We start from the raw sequence: 26,611 nt of genomic DNA on the forward strand, positions 1-26,611 counted from the left end.
TTGTTTGTTTTTCTGTGGTTTAAGCCTGGGTCCAAGAGGCGTGGTTAGAGCTGAGCTGTTGCTGAAGAGAGAGACTAGAAGGAATGTACCTTACTTGTGATGTGCCTTAGAATTGAAAACGGCTGCAATGAGAATCAAAATAACCACACAGACCACCTCTTTCCCCTCATCCCACTGTATCCTGCTTCTCAGGGGAGACCAGCTCAGATGTAATATTAACAGGGACCCAAAACCTACACTCTTGTGTAGAAGCTTCCCTCTGAGGAGGCCCAGGGGGAGAGCAAGACAGACAGTGATGTCAGCTCTGAGGTATGTGGCAAGCATCGCCAACCAGCCTGAAGAGAAAGACAGGCCCCCAAGAGGACAAGGGCCTTCCCTTCCGTCCCTGCTGCTGTTGTAAGCACCAACCCAAGTACTGGTCCCAGGAAGCTCTTCTGCCAGCTTCTTCTGAAGTGAAGTTCAGATATGTTACTTGCTCTTGGAGTGCAAGGCCTCATTTTCTCCAAAAACAAATTTGCTGCTCCAGAAAAATGCAGCTTTTAATTTGAACTCTTAGGTCAGAACAAGAAAGAAAGCTGACATCTATGGAGTCCCTAATCTGAGCCAGGTGGCTATTCAAGTTATTTCAGTGAGTCCTGGCCTCACCTCTGTGAAGCAGGCATGGGCATCGTCCTTGTGAAGTAAAGAAAGGCAGAGCTTTGCCAGATGGAGTCTGTTTGTGCCAAGGCCACACCCACTAGTAACCAGCAGGTAGAGCATTTGCACTTTCTTCTGTCAAATTCAAGCCCATGTTTTTCAAATCTCACCTCCTTCTGACTACATTCATATTTTCTCACCAGAAATTAAGGGGAATTGAAAAAAATGTTTTTAATTATATCGTACACCTAAAACTAATACATTGTTATATGTCAGTTACATTTCAATTAAAAATTAGTTTAAGAAGAATTTTAAATTAAAAACAAAATTAAGGGGAATTGTAATAAAAGGCTAACCCTTCGCTGAGGCATCTCAGACTAAAGCTCTCAATGGAGATGTGGGTGTGACTGCCCTAATCATTGCCACGCTTTTTTATTGGTATGTTTGTTTTGGTTTTTAAAGCTTTCATGTTAAAATAGGCACTTTGTATCTGTCACTTCCTCAATGAAACCATCATTCTGTTTTGAAAGTACAGTGAATATGCTGGTCTTTTGAAAATAAGGGGAAGGTGTACCAGAGCAAAGGTTAACCTAAGAGACTCATCACAATCCCAGTTGGAGGGAAGGGGGTGACCCTAACTATTAGAAAGCCAATCCATTAAGTGTACAAGTTACTAGATTAGGACTGACAAGAAAATGGACTTAGTCTACTTGTCTTGTTTTTACATGTTTCTAAATGAAGGGCTCAGTAGTGTACTACAGGCTTCTTAACACAGTGACTCCTTCAGGCCTCATAACCAAGTCACAGTTGATATATTTGTGTAGATATTGTCAATGGTTTGCAAATTCATGAATGGAGGCCAAGATATATGCAGTGGCTTGCAGAGGGCTCTCCTGTTGATAAGCAGGGGAGCCTAGGTTTACACGAGGTTTTCTCTCTTTGTCGCCTGCTAATTTCTCACCATATCTCTCTCCCCGGGTGGAAGTAATTCACTTTGAATGCCATCCCCAGAATCCCAAACCTCAAATTTGTTCTGAACAGGTGTCTACTAATGCTTATAAGGCTTTCCAAGAATGCCAGTTGGGGTTTTCTACTTTTAGAAAATCTAGTCCTGTCCTCCTCTCCCATCACTTATGAAGGACATAGCTCCAAACTAGGAAGTGGGACTTTAAATTTAAAGCCTAAATTTACAGAATCTCCATCTCAAAATTAAGGAAGTGGAAAGAGGCTGTTCACTACCCATGTAGAATTAGAGTCATTATTTGTATGTGAAAACTACCATATGAATGCAATTGTGTGTGCAGCATATGGAAGTAGTACTAATCTCTCTTCCTCAGAGAGCGATTCTTCAATTACGAAGAGAAAAGCCAATTAAAAACTGAGTATCTCTTACCCACTGTCACTGTACCCATGTGTTCCTGTTATAACCCTTTAGGTCATCACTTTCTAGGTGAGTATGAAATAATAGTCAATTTCAAAAGTGAGAAACTGCCAAAAAATTACAAGTGCTGGTGAGGACGTGGGAAAAAGTGAACCTAGTGCACTGTTGGTGGGAATGCAGACTGGTGAGGCCACTGTGGAAAACAGTATGGAGTTACCTCAAAAAATTAAAAATGGATCTGCTTCATGACCCAGCGATTCCACTTCTGGAAATAGATTAGAAAAAACCAAAAACACTAATTCAAAAGAATATATGCACCCCTGTGTTGATTGCAGCATTATTTACAATAAACAAGATTTGGAAATAGCCCAAGTGTCCACTAGTAGATGAGTGGATAAAAAGCTGTGGTACATTTACACAATGGAGTACTACTTGGCTGTAAAAAAGAAGGATGTCTTACCCTTTGGGTAACTATATGGATGGACCTGGAGAGAATTATGCTAAGTGAAATAAGCCAGTTATAGAAAAATAAGTACCATATGATTTCACTTATACATGGAATCTAATGAACAAAATAAACTAACAAACAAAAATAGAAATAGATTTATAGATACAAAGAATAGACTGGCAGTTGTCATAAGGGAGGAAAGTTAGGGAACTGGGTGAAAAAGGTAAAGGGACTAAGGGGAAAAAACTCATAGACACAGACAACAGTATGGTGGTTACCAGAGGGAAAGGGGGTGAGGCGAGACAGAAGAAGGTAAAGGGGGCATAAGTGGTGATGGAAGAAGACTTGACTTGGGGTGATGAACACACAATACAATATACAAATGATTTGTTATATAATTGTATGCCTAAAACCTATATAATTTTATTAACCAATATCACTCCAATAAATTAAATTAAGAAAAAGAGAGAAAACATGACTGGGAATCACATTAGCCAAGATTCAGTTAAAAACATACTATCATGAAAAGGTACTCATTTTAAAATAGCTTTTGCTGACTTAAAAAATAACAAATGCTCATCTTAAAATTATTTGCAAGATACAGAAAAAGTATAAAGAAGAAAATAAAAACCCCTATCAAATTCCACTGAGCTTAAAGAAAAAAGAAAAAAACCTGTCACTCTAAATGGTTGTGTCCTATCATGGACAATTTGCATGTTTAGATTACTCTTTTTTTTAAGACTCTACTTATTTATGTTTAGAGGGGAAGGGAGGGAGCAAGAGAAGCGGAGAAACATCACTGTGCAGTTACCTCTCATGCAGCCCCTACTGGGGACCTGGTCTGCAACCCAAGCACATTCCCTGAGTGGAAATTGAACCAGCAATTCCTTCCTTCACAGGCCAGCACTCAACCCACTGAGCTACGCCAATCAGGGCTGTGTAAGTTACTCTTTAAAGCCAAAACTTTCACCCAAAGCTCTGCCATTTAGAGGCTCTTGAATAAATATTAGTTGATTGACATCAGCTGTATTCTCCTAGTTGGAGAATAAGGCCAACAAGGATAAGATGTGATGAGTTCCAATGTGGCTCAGTTCTCTGATCATTCCAGGGCCACATACAGGGTGGGGCAAAAGTAGGCTTACAGTTGTGAGTATGCAAAACATAAAGTTTGTTCTTGTATTACTATTATGTATTATTTGTCATACAAACAACTATATTGTGTTTCCTTTTGGGATAGTAATCCACTCCCCACACACCATCCCCCTCCAGAGTAGTACGTGAGAGGACAAACACATGCTTTAACAAAAAGCATACACAGTTTCAGGTCCTACTCAAAAGCCCTAGGATCAGTAATTTCATCAACAGAGTGAGATATACTCATTACTGGTGTGTCCCTCCAAGGGATAGGGTGTGACATTCCTCATTATTCCAACATGTGTTTCTAGAACTGGTGAGTTTTACATCTTACCACTCTTGCTTCAGTCTTTTTCAACCAATGGGAAAATGAGTCCAAAATGTCTGGTAGAAAAATCTCCACTTTGCAAAACTAATTGCATTTTTGTGGTTAGTGTTTTGATTTTTATTCAAGCAAAATAATTTTTATTTTTCATTTGATGTTAATCTTTGGAAATTCTTCTGTTTTCAAGTCTTATTTCAGGAAAACAAAAATTTTGAAACTCTGAAAGTGTTACTTATCCCAGATTCTCTGTAACTGTCCACCACAGACTGTCAACAACAATACAAAAAGCTAACTTTTATGTTCATAAAAGTCAATAGTGAAAAACAAGACAACCATTTTATTTTCATTAATTGCTGCATAGGAAGTGTATAATTATTTGCGGAAAAGTATCCTTTAACTGAATTATTACATATTTCAAAGAGAATCTCAATTTATACATGGCTATGTCTTTTCAATAGAGAAATACTGAAATGTAGTTAAATACCAGAGCCTATAGCATGAGTAAGAAAGGGGATTTGAAGAAATTCCCTAGGAGTTAAACAATTACAACTACTTTACTCCAGATCACTTTTTAAAAAATGAGTATGGAAGTCTGGCTCAAGCTTTAATATTTAGTGTGACTTGTTTTTAATTGTTAATATATAGGTTGGCTTAATCTCTTGAGTTATTGTCTGCCCCTTTAATATAAATAGTCATTCTGGGAGATGCAACCACAGAGGCATATTGATGCCAAGTTGCAATTAAAACTTTGGATCTGACTTCTGATCTAGTCCATGTGACCATATTGTCAGGAAGGATCAAACATCCTTATACAGTTAGCAAGGGGTAGAGAGAAAGGAGAAAGACTGATTTTGCAGCATATAAAAAGAATGCTTATGTTATTTTTGAAAATTAGTTTAAATAGGTAGAATACCATCTTTCTTTCCCATGGGGCATCATTTGTTATGTAAGTTTTATTTTAGGGCATCAAAATTGGGTCAATTATATCAACTAAAAGAAGGTTCACAACTCTGGAATTAAGAGTCCCTGCACAGAAACTGTTAGCCCTATAATGTGGGGAGCCCTAACCATCAAGGTAGGGCTGGGAGTAGCATCACAAAATAAGACATATGGAGATATCTGTACTATATAGTGTTTTCTGACCAAAGAAGCTTCCATCCCAAGAGAGATAAGTACCTCCTAGGCAGGAAATATCACCATTACCTGGAATTGAGATAGGAATTGAGAGCATGAGCCAGGGGATATTTGAAATACTACATTGATTTAAATGGAAGCTTGAGAATCTTTAAAACTTTGTCATTTTTCTCAGCACTCTTCTCCTACCAAAAGGACGGCTCTGATTGGCTGCCTTGGTGAGGCGAGCTTGGCATGGAGGAGCCCTCACTGGCCAGGGGTCCTACCCATAGCCTTGCCTCACTCATTCAGCCTCTCAACAGGAACCAAGTAATGCAGGTACAGCCCCCGGCCTCTCACCTCATGCACAATGTCCACTGTAGAAGTTCTTGCTTATTGTCCAGGCCCAGGGCTTCTTTTAGAAGCCAAAATTCACAGCCTGCCTCTTGTTGAGTCAAAGATTATGTATTAAATGCATATTGTGTTTTTAATAGAACCAAGTGAAAGCCCCCATAATCCCCTTACCCATGTGTGGTTCTTAATGGTTTACACAGCTTTTTTATACATAAAGTTCCCTTAAATCTTTTTAATGCCTTGGAAGTCCCCATTTATTATCCTCATTTTTATAGATGAGGAAACAAAAGCTTATTTAGGTCAAGCCAGGAGGCAAGGAAGACTGAAAATTATTCAAGTGGCAGGCTTTTCCTACATCTCAAGTGGTGGCTACACTGCCTTTCTCATTTGTTTTATGAGGAGAAAGGACAACCATAGAGGTGAAGTCACATCATAGCAGAGGATGCCTGGTCTCTATGACTTAACATTAATGTTAACCCTTCATCACCAGCCCAAGGTTTGAGTCTGAGAAGTTTCTATTCTGTAAAATTAAAGGTCCTCCTGTCTCCACATGCTGTGCTTCAGAAGCAAACAACTAAGTCCTGCCCACACTCAAGGGATAAAAGTAGAACTAAGCTCCACCTCCTGAGGCCAGGAGATAGACACAAATTATTTAAAATTTTTCTGTAAGAAGGATTGGTCTCTCTTCTCCCCTGCCTCCTTTTTTTACTGGCCTTTTACTAGAAGACACTGAATTTAGCTGATGGATTTTAAACATAAAATAGCACATTAATATAGCCTATACTTTTTCATAATATCCTTCCTTGAACCCCACCAAAACAAGTAATGATACAAGTAAATCGCCATCCAGTAGCAGTCATCTTTATTTTGGCACCATCTCTGCTGGACTGGTGGGATCTACCTTTAATGATAAAACATTCTTTATCATTTATCATTTATGGGCTGAAGTGTGCATTGCCGACAATTGGTAAAGCAAAGCCAGGTACAAGGCATCCCTGCAGGGCAACAGGGTACTCTGCAGGACTGGAACTGGTTGTCCCAACATAATCTGGATGATAGCATCATCACTAGAGTCATACGTGTTGTATTCTGCAGGGGTAAGAGGAAGAAACAATTTTTTTAACTATTTTTTTAAAGATTTTTATTTATCTTTAGAGGGGAAGGGAAGAAGAGAGGAGGAGAAACATCAATGTATGGTTGCCTTTTGTGCATCCCCTGCTGGGAACTGGCTTGTAGGGAACCGCCCTGCAACCCAGGCATGTGCCCTGACTGGGAATCAAACCGCGATTGTCTGGTTCACAGGCCTGGGCTACACCAGCCAGGGGAAGAAACAGTTTTCACATAGCCTCCCAATCCACATAGCTCAATCCACTGAGCTACACCAGCCAGGGGAAGAAACAGTTTTCACATAGCCTCCCAAAGGAAGGATCTGCACATGCTACATGCCGTCCTTCGACTGAGGATTGCAGGTCTGGTGTTCAGAGGGCTTCCCCTGGAGGAGAGAAGTCTAGTTCTCTCCAAGTTGGTACAGTGGCAAAGGCCAAAGAATGCTGAGTTCACAGGAAGGGGAGGAGCCTGTAGAGGGAGTGAGAAAGCAAAGCTTCATGGGAATCCACATCAGGAAAGGCAGTGAGCCCACCAGACACAGAGAGCAGCATGTGGAAAGGAGCAGAGGCACAGAGGACTGCAATACTATTAGCTTCAGCAAGAATGTGGGGCGTTTGTGGGATATGTGCTGGGAAGAAGGAATGGAAGACAAGGCCTGGGGTGCACTCCCAGGAAATGTCTCAGTCTTTAAGATAGTGAAGAGCATTGTAGAATGATCACACCAGCAGAATTCGGGCAATCTCTCTAGTTCAGATACCAACCAATGAAGTCAGATGCTGGTCATAAACACTTAGAGACCAGTGCAACAAGCAAGGATGCCAGGGGCCTGAAGTGGGCAGACATACAGCCAGGACAGCAGCATGACCCGAGCCCTCCCCAGATAGGAGAACAAAAACAGTTACTAGTAAACCAAACCCACCCTTCATACCACATACTTTCTCATCCGAAATGGTTCTGAGGGCTCTCTTATTCCCATCACTCTAAAAGATACACAGTCTCTGAGGATGTTTGGCTCATCTGTGGTTTTGAGCTGCTAGGGACAGAATGAGGCTGTGACAAAACACTGAGGGCAAGGAAAACCCAGGGTGCCTAGACTTCCTTCCAATCTTCTTTCTTTGTACCTATGGGTGGGCGGGGCTGAGGAAGAGTAAAAGAGCATGAAAAATAGAAAGATGTACAGGAAACTAGGTGGCTTTTTAATTAATTAATCAAAACACTTTCAGTTCCCATTTCAAACCAAGCAAACCACTGTTAACAGAAAAAAAAAAAAAAACAGGCCTGAAACACCAAACTGGGTATCCCTTTTCAAGGGCATATAGCACACATTCAGAAAGCAACAGAGGGAGTCAATGGTTTATGCCCAGGGAGTAGGTGTCAGGTGTGTACATGCTGCTCATTTTGTGAGCTCTCACCCAACCCTTCCAATAAATGCCTTCTGAGTGGTGCCATTTTACATATGACGAATCTAAGGCCTAGAAAGGTCATCTTCTTCTTTCAAGGTCACAAAGTAGAAAACTGCTGACCTGAGGAGCAGGTGACTTGGTGAGGACTTAGTGACTAGGACACCAAGCGATGTGCTTTATGAGCAATTTGGACAGAGTGTGGGGAGTGCTGTTGGCTGCCTGGGTGTCACATCTCAGCTGTGCTGAGATGGGAAAAATCAGTTTCTCGGCTGAGAGGCAGGAGCATGTGGGTGGTTCAGAGAAAGCATTCAGGCTAGACTGCTGGCCAGAAGACCCAGCTCTGCTGTTGAGCTGTGTATGCTTCATAATGTCTTCACATATCTGTGCCTCAGTTTCTTCACATGTAACATGGCGTGCTGGACACTGTTGTGCTTGCTCCACTGACACTTACCTGTTTGATTGCCAACTGCCAGCATCTGTGAAATTTTTCCTGACACTTTCTTATGCCACCAGTGTGGATGGAAATGCCCTCCCCCATGTTTGGGAGCAGCCCTCAAGCAGGGACCAAAGGGAGCAGGTATATAAATGCCCCAGCTGCTTCCCCTCCAGTGAGGCAGCCCTGAGGTGTGCTGTACACTGTCTTGGACTTCCCAGCAAAATGAGCTCCAACTGCCTCCAGTAATAGCTGGCTTAATAAAACGTGCTACCTTGGCTGCCTTCCCTCTTGTTTCACCTCAGCAGCCCACTACCAGTGTTTCCTGGGATCACCTCCCAGATGAACTATTCACATGCAAGTCCTGGTCTTAGGGTCAGCTTCTGGGAGAACACAAACTAAGATGAATAGGGATTATGTACTCATCTCAGTCGAAGGGTCAGAAAGTATGTAATAGTGCTTGGAACTCACTGAGCACCACACAGTGTCGATTCTAATCCTTAATCCAATTATACAGCCAAAGGAAAATGTGTTAGCACATAAAGAAAAATCATTTTGCCTTTTCCCAAGGGAGGCCCATCATGCCATCTCCTGATTTGTTTGTGGTAGGGACAACTAGGCTTGCATCTCATCTCCACCATCCTGGGAGGTCATTTGACTACTAAGCCCCATGCCCAGGTGCATAGTGAGGGTGGCACTACTTCCTACTCCAAAGGGTGGAAATGAGTATTAGCACTTAGTGAGGTCATATATACATAGCCCCCTTAGAATAGGAACTGCACAAATAGATGCCCAATAAATGTCAGTGATTATAAATATTTAAATTTCAAAATTTGAGCTCCCATCTCTTGTAATGGGCTTCCCTGTATACTTCTTTACTTTTTAAAAATTATCAGAATGGTAGAACTCTAATAAACCAAGAGGTCATATGACCTAACTTCATCATTTATCTTTATCATGTAACTTTAGGTTGCAAACTGTACATTTTGAACTGTTGTTTAAGTTCTGGTTTCTACTGAAATCCCCTGGAGAATATTTATGATTATTTTGTTTTGTTTTAGCAATCAGTCAGGTTCACACTGCTGGTTCTGTCATGCCTTCCACAGGCAATGATTCTGATAGCAGTTTAGAAGTTTGAGGCAATGACGGTGAGCGATGCAAAGTGACTTGGCCAAGGTCACTTAGAAAGATAGAGTTTGGCTGGCTGCCAGGCCTCATGCTCTTAGTGCTTTCTAAGACTTCACCTTCACCTCTCAGGCTCTCACTTCCCCCTAGACGGCATTGAGTAAGCATGGCCAGCCTCGTGATGACTCCCTGTCTGATCTCTGGCCTTTTCTGGAACCAATGCTGTCAGTCAGAGTGACAAATGGAAGAAGGCTGTGTCTTGCATTCCTAATTGGGGAGTGATCACCCACAGCCTGGGAGGGAAACACAATTAACAGTTCTTACAAATAACAACATCAGGTCTCATTGAGGCAAGAAGCATTCAAGCCACTGCCATGCTCTTTACCTCCCCTTATGGATGAGCTCTGGGGACAGTTGATGGGATCTGTATAAATGTTTTCAGAAAATTTGTTTTCAGTTTTGATCATTCAGCTAACATTTTGTTTCTAAAATTTACAAATTGTATGTAGCTCAAACAATTCTCTAGTATTTTTATTGGTTTTTTTTTTTGGTGGATAAATATACTTCACATAACCAGATTTCTTGGGTTAGGATTCTGGCTTCCCCTCTTGCTAAGTGTGTGGTACTGATCTCTTTGGATTTCATTTTCTTCATCTATGAAATGGACCCCCATAGGGCTTGTTTGAGACTTGAAGAGTCAGTGCATGTAAAGCGCCTAAAATGGTGTCATTGTTCTTAGTTTGAACTATTTTGTTTCTAGGATTTAAAGCAATCAGAGATAATAAAAAACAACAGATAGTGATTTATATGAAACATGATCATTCTGGGTTATTTTGTTTGTTTATTTGTTTCTGAACTAGTTCTCATTCTGAAAGATTTTTCATTCCTTTTTTTTTCATGCAAATCATTGTGCCCTCTCCCTTGTTTTTCTTATTGGAGAAAACCAACTGGGTACCAAATCCCTTGGACTTTAATAGTTGTTTTGTTTATTAAGGACTTGGAGAAGGGGGTTAGGAGTAAAGTCTTTAAATCAATACAAAAAGAGCAGTCTTACTTCTAAATAATTGCCTTTAAAAATGGACTAAAAAGGCAAATGTCTTTCTGGACTACATCCATGCCTTTCCCGACCCCCTGAGAGATTAGACATCTTTCAACCTCAGTTTCCTCCGTATAAAATGGCCATAGTATGAGTATTATGCAAAAATAATAGAATTGTAAGAATTAGATGACATAATGAAAAAAAGCACTTACAGCCCAGCCAACTGAGTGCTCAATGTTAATTGCTATTATTGATTTTTCATCATAATAAAAAAGTAAAGTCAAAGATGCTATGGAGTTGCACATTATTAACACAACATAACCAATGGAAACCAGTGCCAAATGCCAAGTAAAAATGTTTTTCTTCTTACTTTATAACCTTTTTTGCTTCAGCCTGAATTTCTATAGTTGAATAAAGCTCTCTAGTTAAGCAGATCTCCCGGATAGGATATGGAGATGGAGGAACAGAGAAAAACCTGGACAGGGGAAGCTGATCATTGTGGGGTCAGCAATAACTTTTGGCATCCTTTAACCTTTGGGTTATGAGAAAGTTGTGTTTGTTTGTTTAGAGGGAGGGTAAGGGAGGTAGAAAGAGAGAGGGAGAGAAACATCAGTGTGTGGTTGCCTCTCCTGTGGCCCCCACTGGGGACCTGGCCTGCAACCCAGGCATGTGCCCTGACTGGGAATCGAACTGGCAACCCTTTGGTTCACAGCTTGTGCTCAATCCACTGAGCTACACCAGCCAGGGCAGAAAGTTGTTTTTGATGTTTGTGCATCTGGCTTAGATTTCTTTTTGTCCCTGACCTTCTCATAATACATGATAACTTGGATTCAGTATGATCTGGTCCAGTGTCAGGAATTTCAAAGGCCAGAGAGATAACAACTATTCCCAGTCTTATAAGTAAGCATATCCATGGACTTCCACAATGAAATCGCATTAAAGTCTCAGATATTAAGTGTGGTTACTGTCCAGATAGCTTTGATGAGAATGTGTAAACATTTGAGATTGACAAGCTGATATTGAAAAGGCATACATCATCTTCTGTCTGGATCCGCAGACCTATGATTCTGGTCATATCACTGTCAGCCAAGAAAGCTACTCCATTGGGCAACTACCTGAAGAAAGAAGGAGAAATAATGCTTTCCATACCTAAAGGCGTTTCTAACTCTGAACAAAAACATACTTTAAAATTTTTTACTTACAGCCCTGGCTGGTGTGACTGAGTGGATTGAGTGCCAGCCTGCAAACTAAAGGGTCCCTGGTTCGATTCCCAGTCAGGGTACATGCCTGGGTTGTGGGCTGGGTCCCCTGTTGGAGGTGTGCGAGAGGCCACCACACATTGATGTTTCTCTCCCTCTCTTTTTCTTTCCCTTCCCCCCTCTCTAAAACTTAATTAGTAAAATCTTTTTAAAGAATTTTACTTAAAGAAAAGTTGCAAAAATAGTACTAAAAAATTAAGTCTTCCTCTTGCCTGCATTCCCAGAATGTTAGCACTTTGTCACATTTGTATCATTCTTTCTCTCTGTTTATACACACACACACACACACACACACACACACACCATCCTCTTTCCTGAACCATTTGAGAGTTAGTTGCAGACACTGTGTCCTTACCTTAAGTGTGTATTTCCTAAAATCAGAAACACTCTGTTACAAAACTGCAGTAAAATTAACACTGATTCAGAGTTAACACTATTACCTCATCTGCAGACTTTATTCAGATCTCATCTAATGTCCCACTAATGTCCTTTACAGAAAATGAAATAAAGATTTATGTTTGTGTCTGGAATCCAATCTAAGATAACGTGTATTTAGTTTAATGTATTTCCTCAGAAAGATATTTTAAGGGATCTTGAACCCTCGCTATTAGAAAGTCCTTTCATGAAAATAACATTTGCTTACCTGTCAACTCAATCAGGAGAAGAACTAGTTCTAAAAAAGGTCTTCTAAAATATTTGCCTGAGCTTCTGGAGGAGAGGGCATAAAAGTAGTTAAATATATTTAATTGCACTGATTGTATGCAAGAGAAACTAAGAATTTATCAGGGAAGATGTTTTTCTTCCTGGCTTTACAGAAGAAAGGTTGGAGTGTGGCAGTACTGCTGAGTTTTTTTGGGCAGGTGGGTGTGTAGTTACAACTTGTCTGTCCTCTAACCAGTGCATAGAGTTGCAGATAGATGTCCATTCCAAGAAAGCAGACCTGCATTTCTTCTTTCTTCAGACAATGGTCACAGTAGCTGCACTTTCTTTGGCAGATGTGGTGTTGGAAAAAGCCATGCACAAGTGCATCTTGAAGCCTCTGAAGGGGCACGTGGAGGCCATGCTGAGAGACTTCCACTTGGCCGACGGCTCATGGAAACAACTCAAGGAGAATCTGCAGCTCGTGCGGCAGAGGAATCCACAGGAGCTGGGGGTCTTCGCCCCAACCCCTGATTTTGTGGATGTGGAGAAAATCAAAGTCAAATTCATGACTATGCAGAAGATGTATTCTCCAGAAAAGAAAGTCATGCTGCTGTTGAGGGTCTGCAAGCTTATTTACACTGTCATGGAGAACAACTCAGGTGAGGCTGCCATTTCCCACTAGGGCCAGCGATGTGGCCAGTGACTAGGCCAGTCACAAGTCAGACTTTCTGATTCCCAATTGCTCTTCCTTTCAGTCTCTTGATTTAACCAAGCAACTCTCGAAAATGCAAGTGTTAGTCACTTGCAACAGATTAATAGCACCAAAAAAATAATCTTACAAGGGCAACAAGATTTTTGTGATACCAATTTATTAAAGATTTAGTGCAGAGTAGTAAATACATATTCAGTCTCTGGAGTCCAAGTTTAAATCCTAGCTCTGAAAATGAGTTAATTAACTGTGAGACTTTGGCCACCCTTCTCACACTTTACCTTCTAAGATGCAGTGTCTACATGGGTCATTGGATATGACCCTTTCCTTCATAAGGTGGGTGTTAGATGGGACAAAGCCTGCATAGCCCCAAGTGCAATGGAAATATTAGCAATAATCATTACTACACTTTGGCCAGTGAGGGTTTGTGTCAGTGGTCTACAGCATGTCAGAAACTTGGAGCATGCAATAATGGCGCAATTTTATTACAGCCATCTCCCTGGCTCTCCCTTCTTTTCCACAAGCTGAAGCGATGTAATTGGAATTCACAAAAGAGTTACAAAGTTGGGAAATAAGCCCTGGGATTTCCCCTGTGCTGCTTCTTATAGATCCTGACTATGACTCATAGATAGTGATAGACCCCTGCATTATTCTAGGTCTTCAGGGAGCCTCATATAATTCCTTGGATGACTAGTACCTTTTCCTCTGAGTGAAACTGCTTCATGGAGAAGGAACTGAGAGAAAACAACAGGCTCAAATACCCCTCCTTGAGTAGATAGAAGTGTATGCATTCAAATTGTTGAGGAAAGACAATACATGAGCTCTTACACTAGCAATGATAGCAGATGAACATCACCTCTTAAATTTGCCAGTGTATTTCACATATAGAAAATATATTTTTGTAGTTCATGAAATCATTTATAAAAGACCCTAGAAAGTATCTTCACAGGATTATGTTCTTCTGAAGTACAGTTTCTCAACCTTAGCACTAATGACATCTTCACCAGATACTTCTTTGTTGTGGCGGCTATCCTCTCCTTATGGGAAGTTTACCAGAATCCTGGATGCCATTTGCACCCTACCCTCTAATCCCAACAATAAAAATGTCTCTAGACAATGCCAGTTTCTCCTGGGGACAAGATCATTCCTCACCCCTGCTAAGAATCACCACTGTAATGAAAAATAGAAAGAAGGACTAAAATCTTTTTGCCATGCATTACCCATGTGTATCTATTCTACATATACTGAATTAGCACATTTAAATCAATCGTATGAGCAATTTGAGCAGAGAGCAGCCTTTATTTCTAATTAGAGTTCAGTCCTGTCACAGTGTTTGTTATTAACTTGCACAGACAGTATTAGGAAACAGGACACAAAGGATTAACATAATAAGCAGATAACTTTGTAAATTAGTTTGTAATACTACTTGCTGAAAGTTAAGCTGTTTAAAAGTACTGTGTTCTATTGCATAATGATGTAATTCATGACAGTGGGGAAAAAATCTTTCCAGTGTTCATTGACTCCTAGAGGCTCATTCTGAAATTGTGACTGACGCCTGGTCTGAGACATGGGCAGTGGGGAGGGTCGCGGGCTACACAGGATTCCAGAAACACCCACCTCTGTTTAAGAATAGCACATTTGCCCAGGATGACTCCTCACTATCTAATAAAAGCAGCAAATAGGAAATGAAAGAAAGAAGTGTGGGTGAAATTATTCCTGTTCTCCTCTTCCCTCCTAATCCCAGGGAGGATGTATGGTGCTGACGACTTTCTGCCAGTCCTGACCTATGTCATAGCTCAGTGTGACATGCTGGAACTGGACACAGAAATCGAGTACATGATGGAGCTCTTAGATCCTTCGCTGTTACACGGAGAAGGTAATGTGCTTTCTGAAAGGTGGAAAGAACTGGGTGCTTTTGGAGGATTTTGGTGTTTGTTACTGAGATAAAGTTCACATAACAAAATCAACTGTTTTAACATGAACGATCCAGTAGAATTTAGTACACTTACAATGTTTTGCAATATACCACCTCTATCTAACTCCAGGAATATATCCCAAAATAAAACTCCTTTCATTAAGCAGTTATGTGGGAGCTTTATTAAAATCATAAGTCCAGTTTTAATTTAAAAGTTGCTGACTTTTTTTAAACTACAAAAGTAATACATATTTATTGTAGGAAATTTGGAAACATTAGAAAAACACAGAAAGTGTGATTCTTCCATAATTATACTTTATCAAGATTGGTTAATTGCAATTTAAAAATGGTCAGTGGAATAAATGCTATGTTGAAAAAGAAATGGTTTCTTTGATTTCAAGAGGAAGTTGAAATCAAACTTTTGTTAGAGAATATTTCTACTGCCAGAATAAATGTCTAGCTGTTGTATACGTGAAAAAAATGAAGGCCTGTCTTTTGTTTTCATCATTTAAGGCAATGTTTGTTTTCAAGATGAAAACAGCATTGTTTTTCTTTTTAATTTAAAAAACAGTGTCTGCTTGTTGTTAATTTTTTTTAAGCAGTGGGAAAAAATCTGGGTGGTTTGCTTTCAATTTATCTTGGCAAGTGACTGTCCTTCTTGTGTCTGCCTGACTCCAACTTGTCCTAGCAGAAATTCCTTCTCCTTACACATTGATTAGGCATTTTATCATGGAAATAATTTGGATGTTTGTCATCATGGTACACAGCCTTGAAAAGCAGAAATGACTGGGACTCTTCTGTGAGTTTCTGTGTCTTTTTAAAAGAAAACAAATCAGGGTCTGTGCATTATGAATCCTGTTCATCCATTTTCATATGTCCTTATAAGAGCCCAGCTAGATCCTGAGCTCTGAATTGTTTCATAGACCTTTCTTTTTCCTTTCCCCAGTGAGTTTTAGTCCAGGATTGAGTTAAAAGGTCCAGGAGTTGATAGGATTTTCCAGGGATATGTCATACTTGTACTTTCCCTGAAGGGAACTTCAATGTATTGCCACCCAGAACGTGTTCTTTAGTCCCCTACTGCTGGGCTTTCTTATCAGGTCTGCCCTCTTCCTTGAAGCCCCTAAAGTGCAGCTTTCACCTCTCTAGGGTTAGTGCTCACTCAGGGTTAGTGAGGATTATCTTTGCATTCGGTCTTCCCACCCCAGACAGATGTGAATGAGCCTCTTTCATTCCTGCAACCTCTCACCTGTTTATCTGCCCACACTATTATTCACATCCTGAGGCACTAAGACTTTCCTTTCCTGCTCTGCCCTGGGGCTTGACAGGAGGAGGAAAAGAATATGGATTTGTCCAGTGACCAAGAGAAGTATATGAGCCATCATTATTACACTTCTCATCATTGTTATATATTACATCATTTTTATAATTTTTTTATGCAGCTGGGTATTATTTTTAGCTTCAACCATGTTTAATTCTAGTAATAAATATGTCAAATTCTTGGCACTTTAGGGAAAGGGCGTGCCAGTTTCACTCAAAATTACCATTTTGTTGCTGACAATGTATACTTAGAACAAACATATGGCTTACATCTTGTGACCCAAGGAATCCAGACAGGCATTTCATGCCACCTTTCCCTGCTTTCCCCAAGGGAAGACACTGTCCTATACACTGTTGATGACAGGTGAGCAGGTTGATGTCCTTACCTCCAGAAATCATGCCTGAGAGAAACACAGGGGCCCAGCTAGTAAACATATAGAGCAGCCTGTGAGCTCATGCTTAAACTTAAGCCTACTTCCACTTAACTATGCCTCAGGCTGCTTGGCTGCTGTCTTGAGGAGAGCAGGACAGCCAGTCAGATTGTCTGTGGTTACAGAACAGGCCTGTGCTCCAGTGAACTGAAGCTGCGCAAACCAGAAGGGAGAAGCTGCTGAGCAGAGAGTTACATCAACCCAGCCCTCTAAGGCCTGCCCCAGGCCCTCTTTGGTTTGCAGGGCAGTAGCCCACATCTCTTTTCTGCTGTTTAAGCAGGTAGTTTTATTATGGGAAAAAATCATAGAACCCCTTTTAAGTACACAGCTCTTGTGGTAGGACTTTAGTTTTGCTGAAATGTAAACCTTCCTCTAATTGCATCCACATATTCCAAAGTGTGGTCAGCTTCGTGTTTCCAGCATATTGCATTTTCTCTTTAGTGGCCTGAGCAGATCATAGCCATGGAGTCTAAAATTTGACATGCAAAGGAAACACCCTACCTCCCAAACTTGATTGTAACAGTACCCCCAAGTCCCAGTTATAATATTAGCACCCCTTTCTTGAATATTTAAGTCAATATTGAGTTATCCTAAAATTCTGTGTAGCATTTAAATGTACTACTGTGTTTCATGTTTAGTCATGTGATGATTTGTTCTTGGAGCATATATTTAGTAAAAATCAGCTACTCACAATTTTGTACTCACATGTGAAGCTGCCTTGGGGAACTTACTCCTGGCTGGTAAGCAGTTAAACTATTCAAATAACTCTAAACAAAAAGACTGACATGTGATGTGTGCACAAAAAGTATATTACTTAGAGTGGCCTAGTTGATGCTGACATTGAAAAAATAACCCCCAAATCTCCATTGGTGACCACAAAGGTGTGTTTCTGTCTGAAGTTACGTGTCCACTGGGATTTACAGGGGGCTCTGCCCATTTCTCAGATGGTAGATCAATTGTATCTTGACTGTTGTCAGTTGTTGAACAGAGAAAGAGTTGTTTGGGATCTTATATTAGCAGCTAAATACTTTGGCCATCAAAAAACTGATTTAACTACAACTAACTTCTGATTTCTGCATGAATAAACTTCCCATGTTTCTTTTCTTTAATAAATTTATAAACTTCTGTAGAGCAGGTACTCAGACTCTCCTTGTTATAAACTCACCCCCTGCTCTTTGCTCTGGTGAAGATTCAACATTATTTTGACAAAGAATGTCTCTAAATTTAAAATGTGGGTGTCCAATTAGGGAATTTTTAATCAATGTTGAGGGCGCCCCCCGTTGTGGTTCTATAGAACGGTGCTTGCGAGTTGCTCAGAAGGCACCAAATTATACTTGAGGACAGAACTGTGAACACATTTCTGTATATCTCACAACATTGTAGTCTCTTAACATTTTACAAGTATAAGAAATCATTACTACATGTATCATCAAAGGGACATTACTTGCTTTTCCTTGTAAATTACTTTTTCCAAAATGTGTCACCTTAGTTCCCAAGTAAAGGTAGGAAAAGGAATAAGCAGGGAGAAATTTTGAGGAACCCATATTATTGCAAACACAGTCATATTTGTACAGTCCTTTCAAAGCATATACATTACTTAAAATTTAGAAAATATTCATTCCTTAAAGATAAAAAAACAAAGAAATTGCCAAAAGTTGTGTGGACTCCTGTTGCTAAAGTAAATGATTCTGGCCCGAGAGCTGTTGACCTTACCACTTCATCTGCCTCACAGCTTCCATCAGGCTTCAACAAAAAAGCCTGACCTCTTCTGGCAAAATAATTTTCACACTTGCACTTAAATAATTTAGAGATTTCTGTTTGTCTCACCCGTTGGAATGGGAATCCCATGAGTGAAAACAGGGCATTGCTGGCCAGGACTGCCAGGGTCCCCCTCCTTGGCAGGGGCCTGGGTCCCCCAGGGCATCTATGGGGATGACTGCATGAAAGGACTGATGAAGGTGTGAAGAACATGCTCTGGATGTGTTCTTCTGTGGTCCCACAGGAAATGCATGTGGGAGAAATGGGGAAAATACAGAGTACAGCCTCTATAAGTCCACTCATTTATCACCAGAGTATGAAACTCTTGGACACTCTTTCTGTCCTTTTTAGGAGGCTATTACTTGACAAGTGCCTATGGGGCACTTTCTTTGATAAAGAATTTCCAAGAAGAACAAGCTGCAAGACTTCTCAGCTCAGAGACCAGAGACACCCTGAGGCAGTGGCACAAACGGAGAACCACCAACCGGGCCATCCCCTCAGTGGATGACTTTCAGGTATGTGGTTGATGATGGTGATAAGGGGTAGAGGGAGGCACGCTGCTTCCCTTGTCCTCCATAAAGGCAGAGCTGGCTCTCAGGACTGAGATTCCCCCTTTGTCAGATCATCCAGTGGAAGAGATAATTTTTAAACTACCCTCTGACCTTATTGTTTCACTTCTCTGTTTTGCTTATACTTAAAAAAGAAAAAAAAAAGTGTGTTTGGCCCAAGTTTTGCTGTCCTTAAGGAAACAAAGTCAAATTAAGGCAGGATTTCTTCCAGAATGTTCAGCATGGATGCTGAGCACCTAAGCAGACAGGAAGTCAAGGAGGAAGCTCTTGGCACAGGTGGTGGGTACTTTATTTCATCAGAAGACTGAGTGCAAATAGCAGTGTTAGGCACCGCAGTGGACCTGGTCTCTCTGAGAAGAAGGAGGGGTGCAGTAATGCCTTCCCTCCCCTTCCTTTTTTTCCTATTGCCCCAAAACAGAAGACCCCAGAATCTCACTGGCAGCATCAGCTCTGGCAGCCAGTCAGGTCCTGCCTGAGTCCCCATCTAGAATTTCCCATGACTGTGAGTTGGTGCCCAGGAATATGAGATTCCCAAAGAACTTGTTTCTGAAAAAAGGAGAGGCAGATTAGAGCTATAGAAATCTTTACCGAACACAACAACACTTGATTTACTTATAAGACGATGAAATTATGAGTAAACCCACAAATGTCTTTGAGTCATATTTTAAAAGTTTCAAATCAAATTATAAAACCTGACTATATTTTGGTTTTTGTGCCATATGGTGAATTTTTAAGAAGGACAGATTTATCCATGCCCATATTCAGATTCACCTTCCTTTCCTTTTCTGCTTCTCAGTGCTCTGAAAATAGTCAAAAGTATATTTGGTTCACAGTCAGCCCTTCTGCAAAGGCAAGATAATCAACTTCTTTTCTAAGATAGCAATAGTCTCAGAAATTCCTTCCCAGGTACATTAATCTAGAAGGCAAGATGAATACTGTGTGCTCCCCTGTCCCCTTGGGCTGTCGAAGAGCTGTCCATGTGTTAGGGATTTTGCATACACAGGCTCTTGGGATACTGTGATTGCCTATCCCAGGAGGAGACTCCTAGGCTATACACCCTCTGAGAAGAAATGAGAAAAGCTCATTTTTCATCTCCTGACCTACCACCAACCCCTTCCTCCTGTAACCTCCCTCCAGCTGGAGCTTCTAACCTGGTGACCCCCCAGAGGCCACAGTTCCCCGTTCCTTCTCCACATCCCTTCCCACAGGCCCTGCTCACTCAGGAGATGCACAACTTAGAATATAACCCAAAACGGGAATTGTCAACAGTCCATTTGGGTGTAAAAGCAAAAACTCAGACACAAAACTCCACTTGGAACTCCTAAGTCAGGGGTCTCAGATGCACACACAGTCTCCTCACGCTGAAGAAGCAGCACACCACAGTGGTGAAGACACTGGAACGCTGGGTCTGCCACTCACTAGATGTGTGGCCTTGGGCAAGTTACTTAGCCTCTCTGTGCCTCCATTTCTTCACTGGTAAAATGCAAAGAATGTAGACTTCTTTCACAAAGGTCTCTTGAGAAGTCAATGAGTAACTGGATACCAAGTGCTTGGGCCAAGTGTTGGGTGGGGGATAGAGATAGGAGAGGACAGACTTGGCTAAAATGGAGCCTGTGTATTTGCTAAGGAGTTCTAATTCAAGAATGTCAGAGTTTCTTACCAGTGCAGAGCTCACCTTCCCTTTGAAAGAGATTTCCCTTTTAGCATCCCAGTAAACCCTCACATGGGACCCTGGAAAGAGAGTACCACTTCCCTTCACTCCTGAGTAGGGTTTCCAGATTTAGAAGAGGAGCATCTTTTATGTCTGAAAAATCAAATATAACTGGTTGTTCTCTATTTTATCTGGTAACCCCACTCCTGGAGAAGAGGAAACTGAAGATGTTATCCAGGTCACAAAATCTCAGAGAGCCTGGTATGAGTGTAGGATCCTTGATACCTCATTTAGACTTTGCATCTGTGAGATCGAAGGCTTGTTGCATTTTATGATGGCATATACCTGGCACTATTGACAGTGCCAAGCCTGCAAACATCTTTAATGTCCCTACAATACCACTTTGCACTTAATTACCTCCATCTCCAAAGCCCTTTGGAAGAAGCAACATTTTTGTCCTGACGTTTTTCATATTGTACTCAGAGCTACTTATATTAGATGAAACCACATGACATTGCCATTTGGAGAGGTGAAAAATGGTCAAATATTGGCACTATCTTGTGGTCTAACCTAACATTATTGCCCTTGCTTAAGCCTCATGAAAAGTCATCCAGAGTGAGTACAATATATACTCTTAGGTCCACACATTTTACATGTCTCTTCCTACTGACTCCTGGTTCAGGCTCTTCTGATTAGTTTGTTTTTCCAGCTGGAAAGAAGCCCAGTATTGGATCTAGTTCACAGTCTTCACCAAGATTTCTTAGCCAGGGTTTAGGAAGGACACTCAAAGATCAGAATAGCTGAATGAATTTCCTGTTCCTTCTATTTGTAATGAATTAAAATGCAGCCACTCAGTCCATATAGTTGCTCTCCCCACAGTCCAAATTTAGCATGGCCTCTTTCCTTGCCCTTGGAGTCCTCATGTCCTCGCATTATACATCCTGAGAAGCCAGAGCCTACAGTAGCTTGCAAGATAGACTTCTCACTTGCATCTCATCGGTCTCACTTATGACTGCTCTGTCTCATTTCACCCTTCTCACTCAGCCCCAACATCTCTCTTTCCACCTGCAGAATTACCTTCGAGTCGCATTCCAGGAGGTCAACAGTGGCTGCACGGGCAAGACCCTCCTTGTGAGACCATACGTGACCACCGAGGATGTGTGTCAGCTCTGTGCAGAGAAGTTTAAAGTAGAGGACCCTGAGGAGTACAGCCTCTTCCTCTTTGTTGACGAAACATGGCAGCAGCTGGCAGAGGACACTTACCCTCAAAAAATCAAGGCTGAGCTGCACAGCCGGCCACAACCCCACATCTTCCACTTTGTGTACAAGCGCATCAAGAATGATCCTTACGGTATAATTGTCCATAATGGGAAAGGAGACTCCACCAATTCATAGAAGACACCTGGGACTTTCCAGCAGTGCTTTCAAAGGAGGGTGAGGAACCTAGCCTTCTGGCTTCCACGTGGTTGTGTTTGAAAAGCAGTCACCGCCTTGCAGACCCCTCAGTTCAGTGACTAAGCCATCCACAGGCTGACTTGGCAGGACATCTTTAGCCACATTGCCCAAGCAAGGTAGCTGAGATACATGAAACAGTAGGATTCTCCTTCAGAGATGGAGAATTGCATTTTATGGTCTAAGGGTCCTACAATTAATTCTTTGCTACCTACCTGCAGCCAAGTTCTAGGTGGAGTCACAAGTATGTATATATGCTGAATAAACATTTAAGGTACAACAAGCTCTTCTCTTGAATTCAACAGTAGGTGTTTGACAAGGTTGGCCGATGCAGTGCGTCAGGTATTTTTGAGTTCTTTGGATAGCTTCCTTCACCTTTTTCATTTTTCCTTTTTAAAAAAAAAATTTGCAAAGAACCTTTGTGTTTTTATATATTTCATAAATTTTTATAGCAGTTGCAGGTAAACTGTCAGGATTGGTTTTTAAAATATTTTTGTAACTTTAAAATATTCTGTAATTATGCATGTGATTTTAACATTTAATATTCAAAAAGAAATCTCTTGCTGGATTTGAGAGTATTGCATTATACGAGTCTCTCTTCTATAACTGGATGTTTTGGCAACTTTGTGGGGAGAGACTGCTGGATTTCTTAAACTGATGTATTACTGACACTGGCCTTTCGAAATCTGATGTACTGTTACCTTGTTCATGCTAAGTGACATTTGCTGTCTTGTGTTTAACCAAGTAATGTTGAGGATCAGGAAAGTAATGAATGTAGAGAAAGATTGAGAGAGAAATACAGGCTCTAACAAAGGACTAAGGAGTTAGTCGTTAGTCTGCAGGTTCAGACTCCTTGAAGAAAGTGGGAAATGGAGATGGAAGGAATTTTTTATGCTGAGAATATTGTAAATATGCAGTGAGATTTGGCTAATTTTTTCCGTGTTATTTGCTCTTAGAAACAATTTTGAAAACTCCATGAGGAGAGAAACAATAAGGATAACACTTATTTTTCTTTTCCACATAAGTCAAAACTAATAGCCTCAGATTATTTGGGACAGAAACCAAGTAATGTCTACTGTGACTTTCATTGAGTTAAATAAGATGCTGTTTAGAAAAGAGTTTTCAAATGCACCATAAAGGCCATCTGAATTTTAAGAATGTATGATTAAGTAAATTTATGTTTTGTAAAATCTGGTTAGGGATACACAAAGTGTGAGAGTCTTGTATCAGTGTACCACAGGTAGTTGCTAAAACATGTTATTGTACTGTGTAAAGATGTGTAGTCATCTAATTTGATTGGCATTGTACCTTGTTCCTTTGTTAGCTTTTGTGATACATGCAGAACCTTCAGCACATACTGTGTTGTACTTCCTTTTGTAAATGATTTTCAAATGGAATTTTGCACATAATACATTGTAATATTGTACAATAATCATGTGTGAAAATAATTTTTGAAATATTCTTTGGTTGTCTTTCTTCTTTGGTAAGCGGAACATAATGTGCATCACATAATGAGATGTTAATCTGAACCCCAAGCCAAGGTTTGTGGTTAGATAATCCATAGAGAGGAAACAGAAAAGTTTTAACTTTTGTCAGCAGTTTATATACTAATATGAGGCAAAAATCAAGGAGCAGGAGAAGTGTGTTCTAACATGAAAGGATTTCCAGTGTTACCTAGACAGTAATTGGCTTAGTTGGACCTAAAGACAATCACAGTTAAGCAAAAGGGCCCTGCAGACAAACCACCCCTTGTTTTGCAGCCTCTGATGTGCCCTGGCTGAGTTCAGTGCTCTTTCAAAATCAGCAGAGCAGAGGCTTAGTCTTTTTTGCCGCTATATTCCTGGTGCTTGGAGCCATGTCTGGCAGTTAGCATGTGCTTTGTAAGTTCTTATGTCTGAACAAACTTTCTAACCCAGTAGAATGGATACTTCAAGATCAGAAACACAGCTGAACAGACTGCCTGCTTTTTGTTTTTGCAATGAATTAAAACCAACAGTCAACCCATGTAGTGGTCTGCCCCACTCTCCAAATTAAGGTCATCAGTGCTGTTCTTATCCTTAGAAATCAATACTCTGCTGATTTAAAGCAAGCCACCATATCTGAATGGGAGGCAGTCTCAACAGCCTTTAATAAGATGACAGTGAGATCAAAACAGGAAATGTTAGTGTGAGCAAAGAAAACATCACAAGACAGCCCCTGGTTTTGTCATTGGGCAATATTTCCCTGCTAAAATTACAACATAACATGTGTCTTCACTTTTTTTCCCTCATGCAGACAATTCTCAGTTCTCAAATTGTCAGGAAACAGATTTTGGTACAGTTTGGAAGGAATAAGAGGGAGAATAAAAATACACATGCTGGTGGAGGGAGAGGAGAATGTATTTACAGGTCTAAAAATGTTATAAAAGTTGAATACCAGACAAAGGAAAGGATTTTTCTTAAAATATTGCATGCACTGACAAATATTCCCTACAAGGACACAGAATAGAAATAGAAACTGTTGAGTAGTTTATGTCATGTATAAGTTATAACTGAAATCTATAAGAAAACACAAAAAGTAGGATACCCAACCTTGAATGCTTTCATTCATAAATGTGCCTTCATTGGGCAACTGTCACCTTCAGTTACTTTGAGACTTGAAATAAGAGAGAACTCTGATTATCTTTTTAAGTATATTTTATTGATTATGCTATTACAGTTATCCCATATTTCTCCCTTTTTTAAAAAAGATTTTATTTATTTATCTTTAGAGGGGAAGGGAAGGAGAGAGGAAGAGAAACATCAATGTATGGTTGCCCTTTGTGTGTCCCCTGCTGGGAACTGGCCTAGTTCCTGCAACCCAGGCATGTGCCCTGACTGGGAATTGAACCGCGATTGTCTGGTTCACAGGCCCGCACTCAATCCACTGAGCTACACCAGGCAGGGCTTATTTCTCCCTTTTATGTCCCTCTGACCTGCAGCCACCCTCCCACCAACATTGTCCCACCCCAAGAACATGTCCGTGGGTCATACACATAAGTTCTTTGGCTTCTCCATTTCCCATACTATTCTTTTTTTTTAATTAAATTTTATTTAGTTACTTTTCAAGTACATTTTTTTATCTATTTCTCCCATCCCACCCCCCCCCCCCGCCCGGTCTCCCCCCTCCCTCCCATTCCCCCCCCCCCCAGTCCTCATCCCTGCGTCTTTCATACTTGTTCCTCAAAATCCCTTCCCCTTTTTCCCCTTAAATTCCCTTCCCTCTCCCCTCTGGTCGCTGCCCACTTGTTCTCTGTTTCAGTGTCTTTGTTTTTATTCTGTTTGCTTGTTTGTTTTATTCTTTAGCTTCCTGTCAAAGGTGAGATCATATGGTATTTGTCCTTCAATGCCTGGCCTATTTCACTCAGCATAACGCTTTCCAGTTCCATCCATGTTGTTGCAAAAGGTAGTAGCTCCTTCTTTCTCTCTGCTGCATAGAATTCCATTAAATCTCCCATACTATTCTTAATCTCCCCCGTCTATTTTGTACCTACCATTTACGCTTTTTATTCCCTGTACCTTTTCCCTCGTTCTACCCCCTACCCCCACTCGCAGTGATAACTCTCCATATGATCTTCATTTCTGTGATTCTGTTTCTGTTCTAGTTGTTTTTTAGTTTTCGTTTTTTTATAGGTTCAGTTATTGATAGTTATGAGTTTATTGTCATTTTACAGTTCATATTTTTGATCATCTTTTTCTTAGACAAATCCCTTTAACATTTCATATAATAAGGACTTGGTAATAATGAACTCCTTTAACCTGACCTTATCTGAGAAGCACTTTTTTTGCTCTTCCATTCTAAATGATTGCTTTGCAGGATAGAGTAATCTTAGATGGAGGTCCTTGCCTTTCATGACTTCAAATACTTCTTTTCAGCACCTTCTTGCCTGTAAGTTTTCTTTTGAGAAATCAGCTGCTTGTCTTATGGGAACTCCTTTGTTGGTAACCGTCTCCTTTTTTCCCGACTCTTTTAAGATTCTCTCCTTCTCTTTAATCTTGGGTAATGTAATCATGATGTGCCTTGGCGTGTGTTTCCTTGGGTCTGCCTACTTTGAGACTCTCTGAGCTTCCTGGAGTTCCTGCAAGTCTATTTCCTTGCCAGATCGGGGAAGTTCTCCTTCATTATTTTTTCAAATAAGTTTTTAGTTTCTTGCTTTTCCTCTTCCTCCCTATTATTCAGTTGTTGGAATGTTCAAGGTTGTCCTGGAGGTTCCTAAGCCTCTCTTCATTTTTTTGAATTTTGAATTTTTTGAATTTTTATTTCTTTATTCTGTTCTGGTTTAATGTTTACTTCTTCCTAATGGTCTAAACCATTGATTTGAGTCCTGGTTTCCCTCCCTTCACTGTTGGTTCCCTGTATATTTTGATTTATTTCATTTTGGATAGCCTTCAC

The 26,611-nt window shown here is 40.6% G+C and overlaps 1 protein-coding gene across 10 annotated transcripts in view; it reads left to right on the forward strand.

Annotated features, from left to right (window-relative positions):
- Window positions 1-23,663, forward strand: part of RIN2 (Ras and Rab interactor 2) — a 254,705-nt gene extending 231,042 nt beyond the window's left edge. For all 10 annotated transcript variants that reach the window (XM_053670953.1, XM_053670957.1, XM_053670951.1 and 7 more), the window contains 4 exons: window positions 12,753-13,058; window positions 14,853-14,984; window positions 18,881-19,044; window positions 21,821-23,663. In XM_053670953.1, coding sequence (XP_053526928.1) covers window positions 12,753-13,058; window positions 14,853-14,984; window positions 18,881-19,044; window positions 21,821-22,144 — 926 coding nt within the window. In that variant the 3' untranslated portion in view covers window positions 22,145-23,663. The remainder of the gene's footprint in view (window positions 1-12,752; window positions 13,059-14,852; window positions 14,985-18,880; window positions 19,045-21,820) is intronic.
- Window positions 23,664-26,611: the final 2,948 nt, after the last annotated feature.

This window comes from Artibeus jamaicensis, unplaced genomic scaffold (genome assembly GCF_021234435.1).
Source record: "Artibeus jamaicensis isolate MK-2021 breed Jamaican fruit bat unplaced genomic scaffold, CSHL_Jam_final contig_65, whole genome shotgun sequence".
In the NCBI taxonomy this organism is placed as follows: Eukaryota; Metazoa; Chordata; class Mammalia; order Chiroptera; family Phyllostomidae; genus Artibeus; species Artibeus jamaicensis.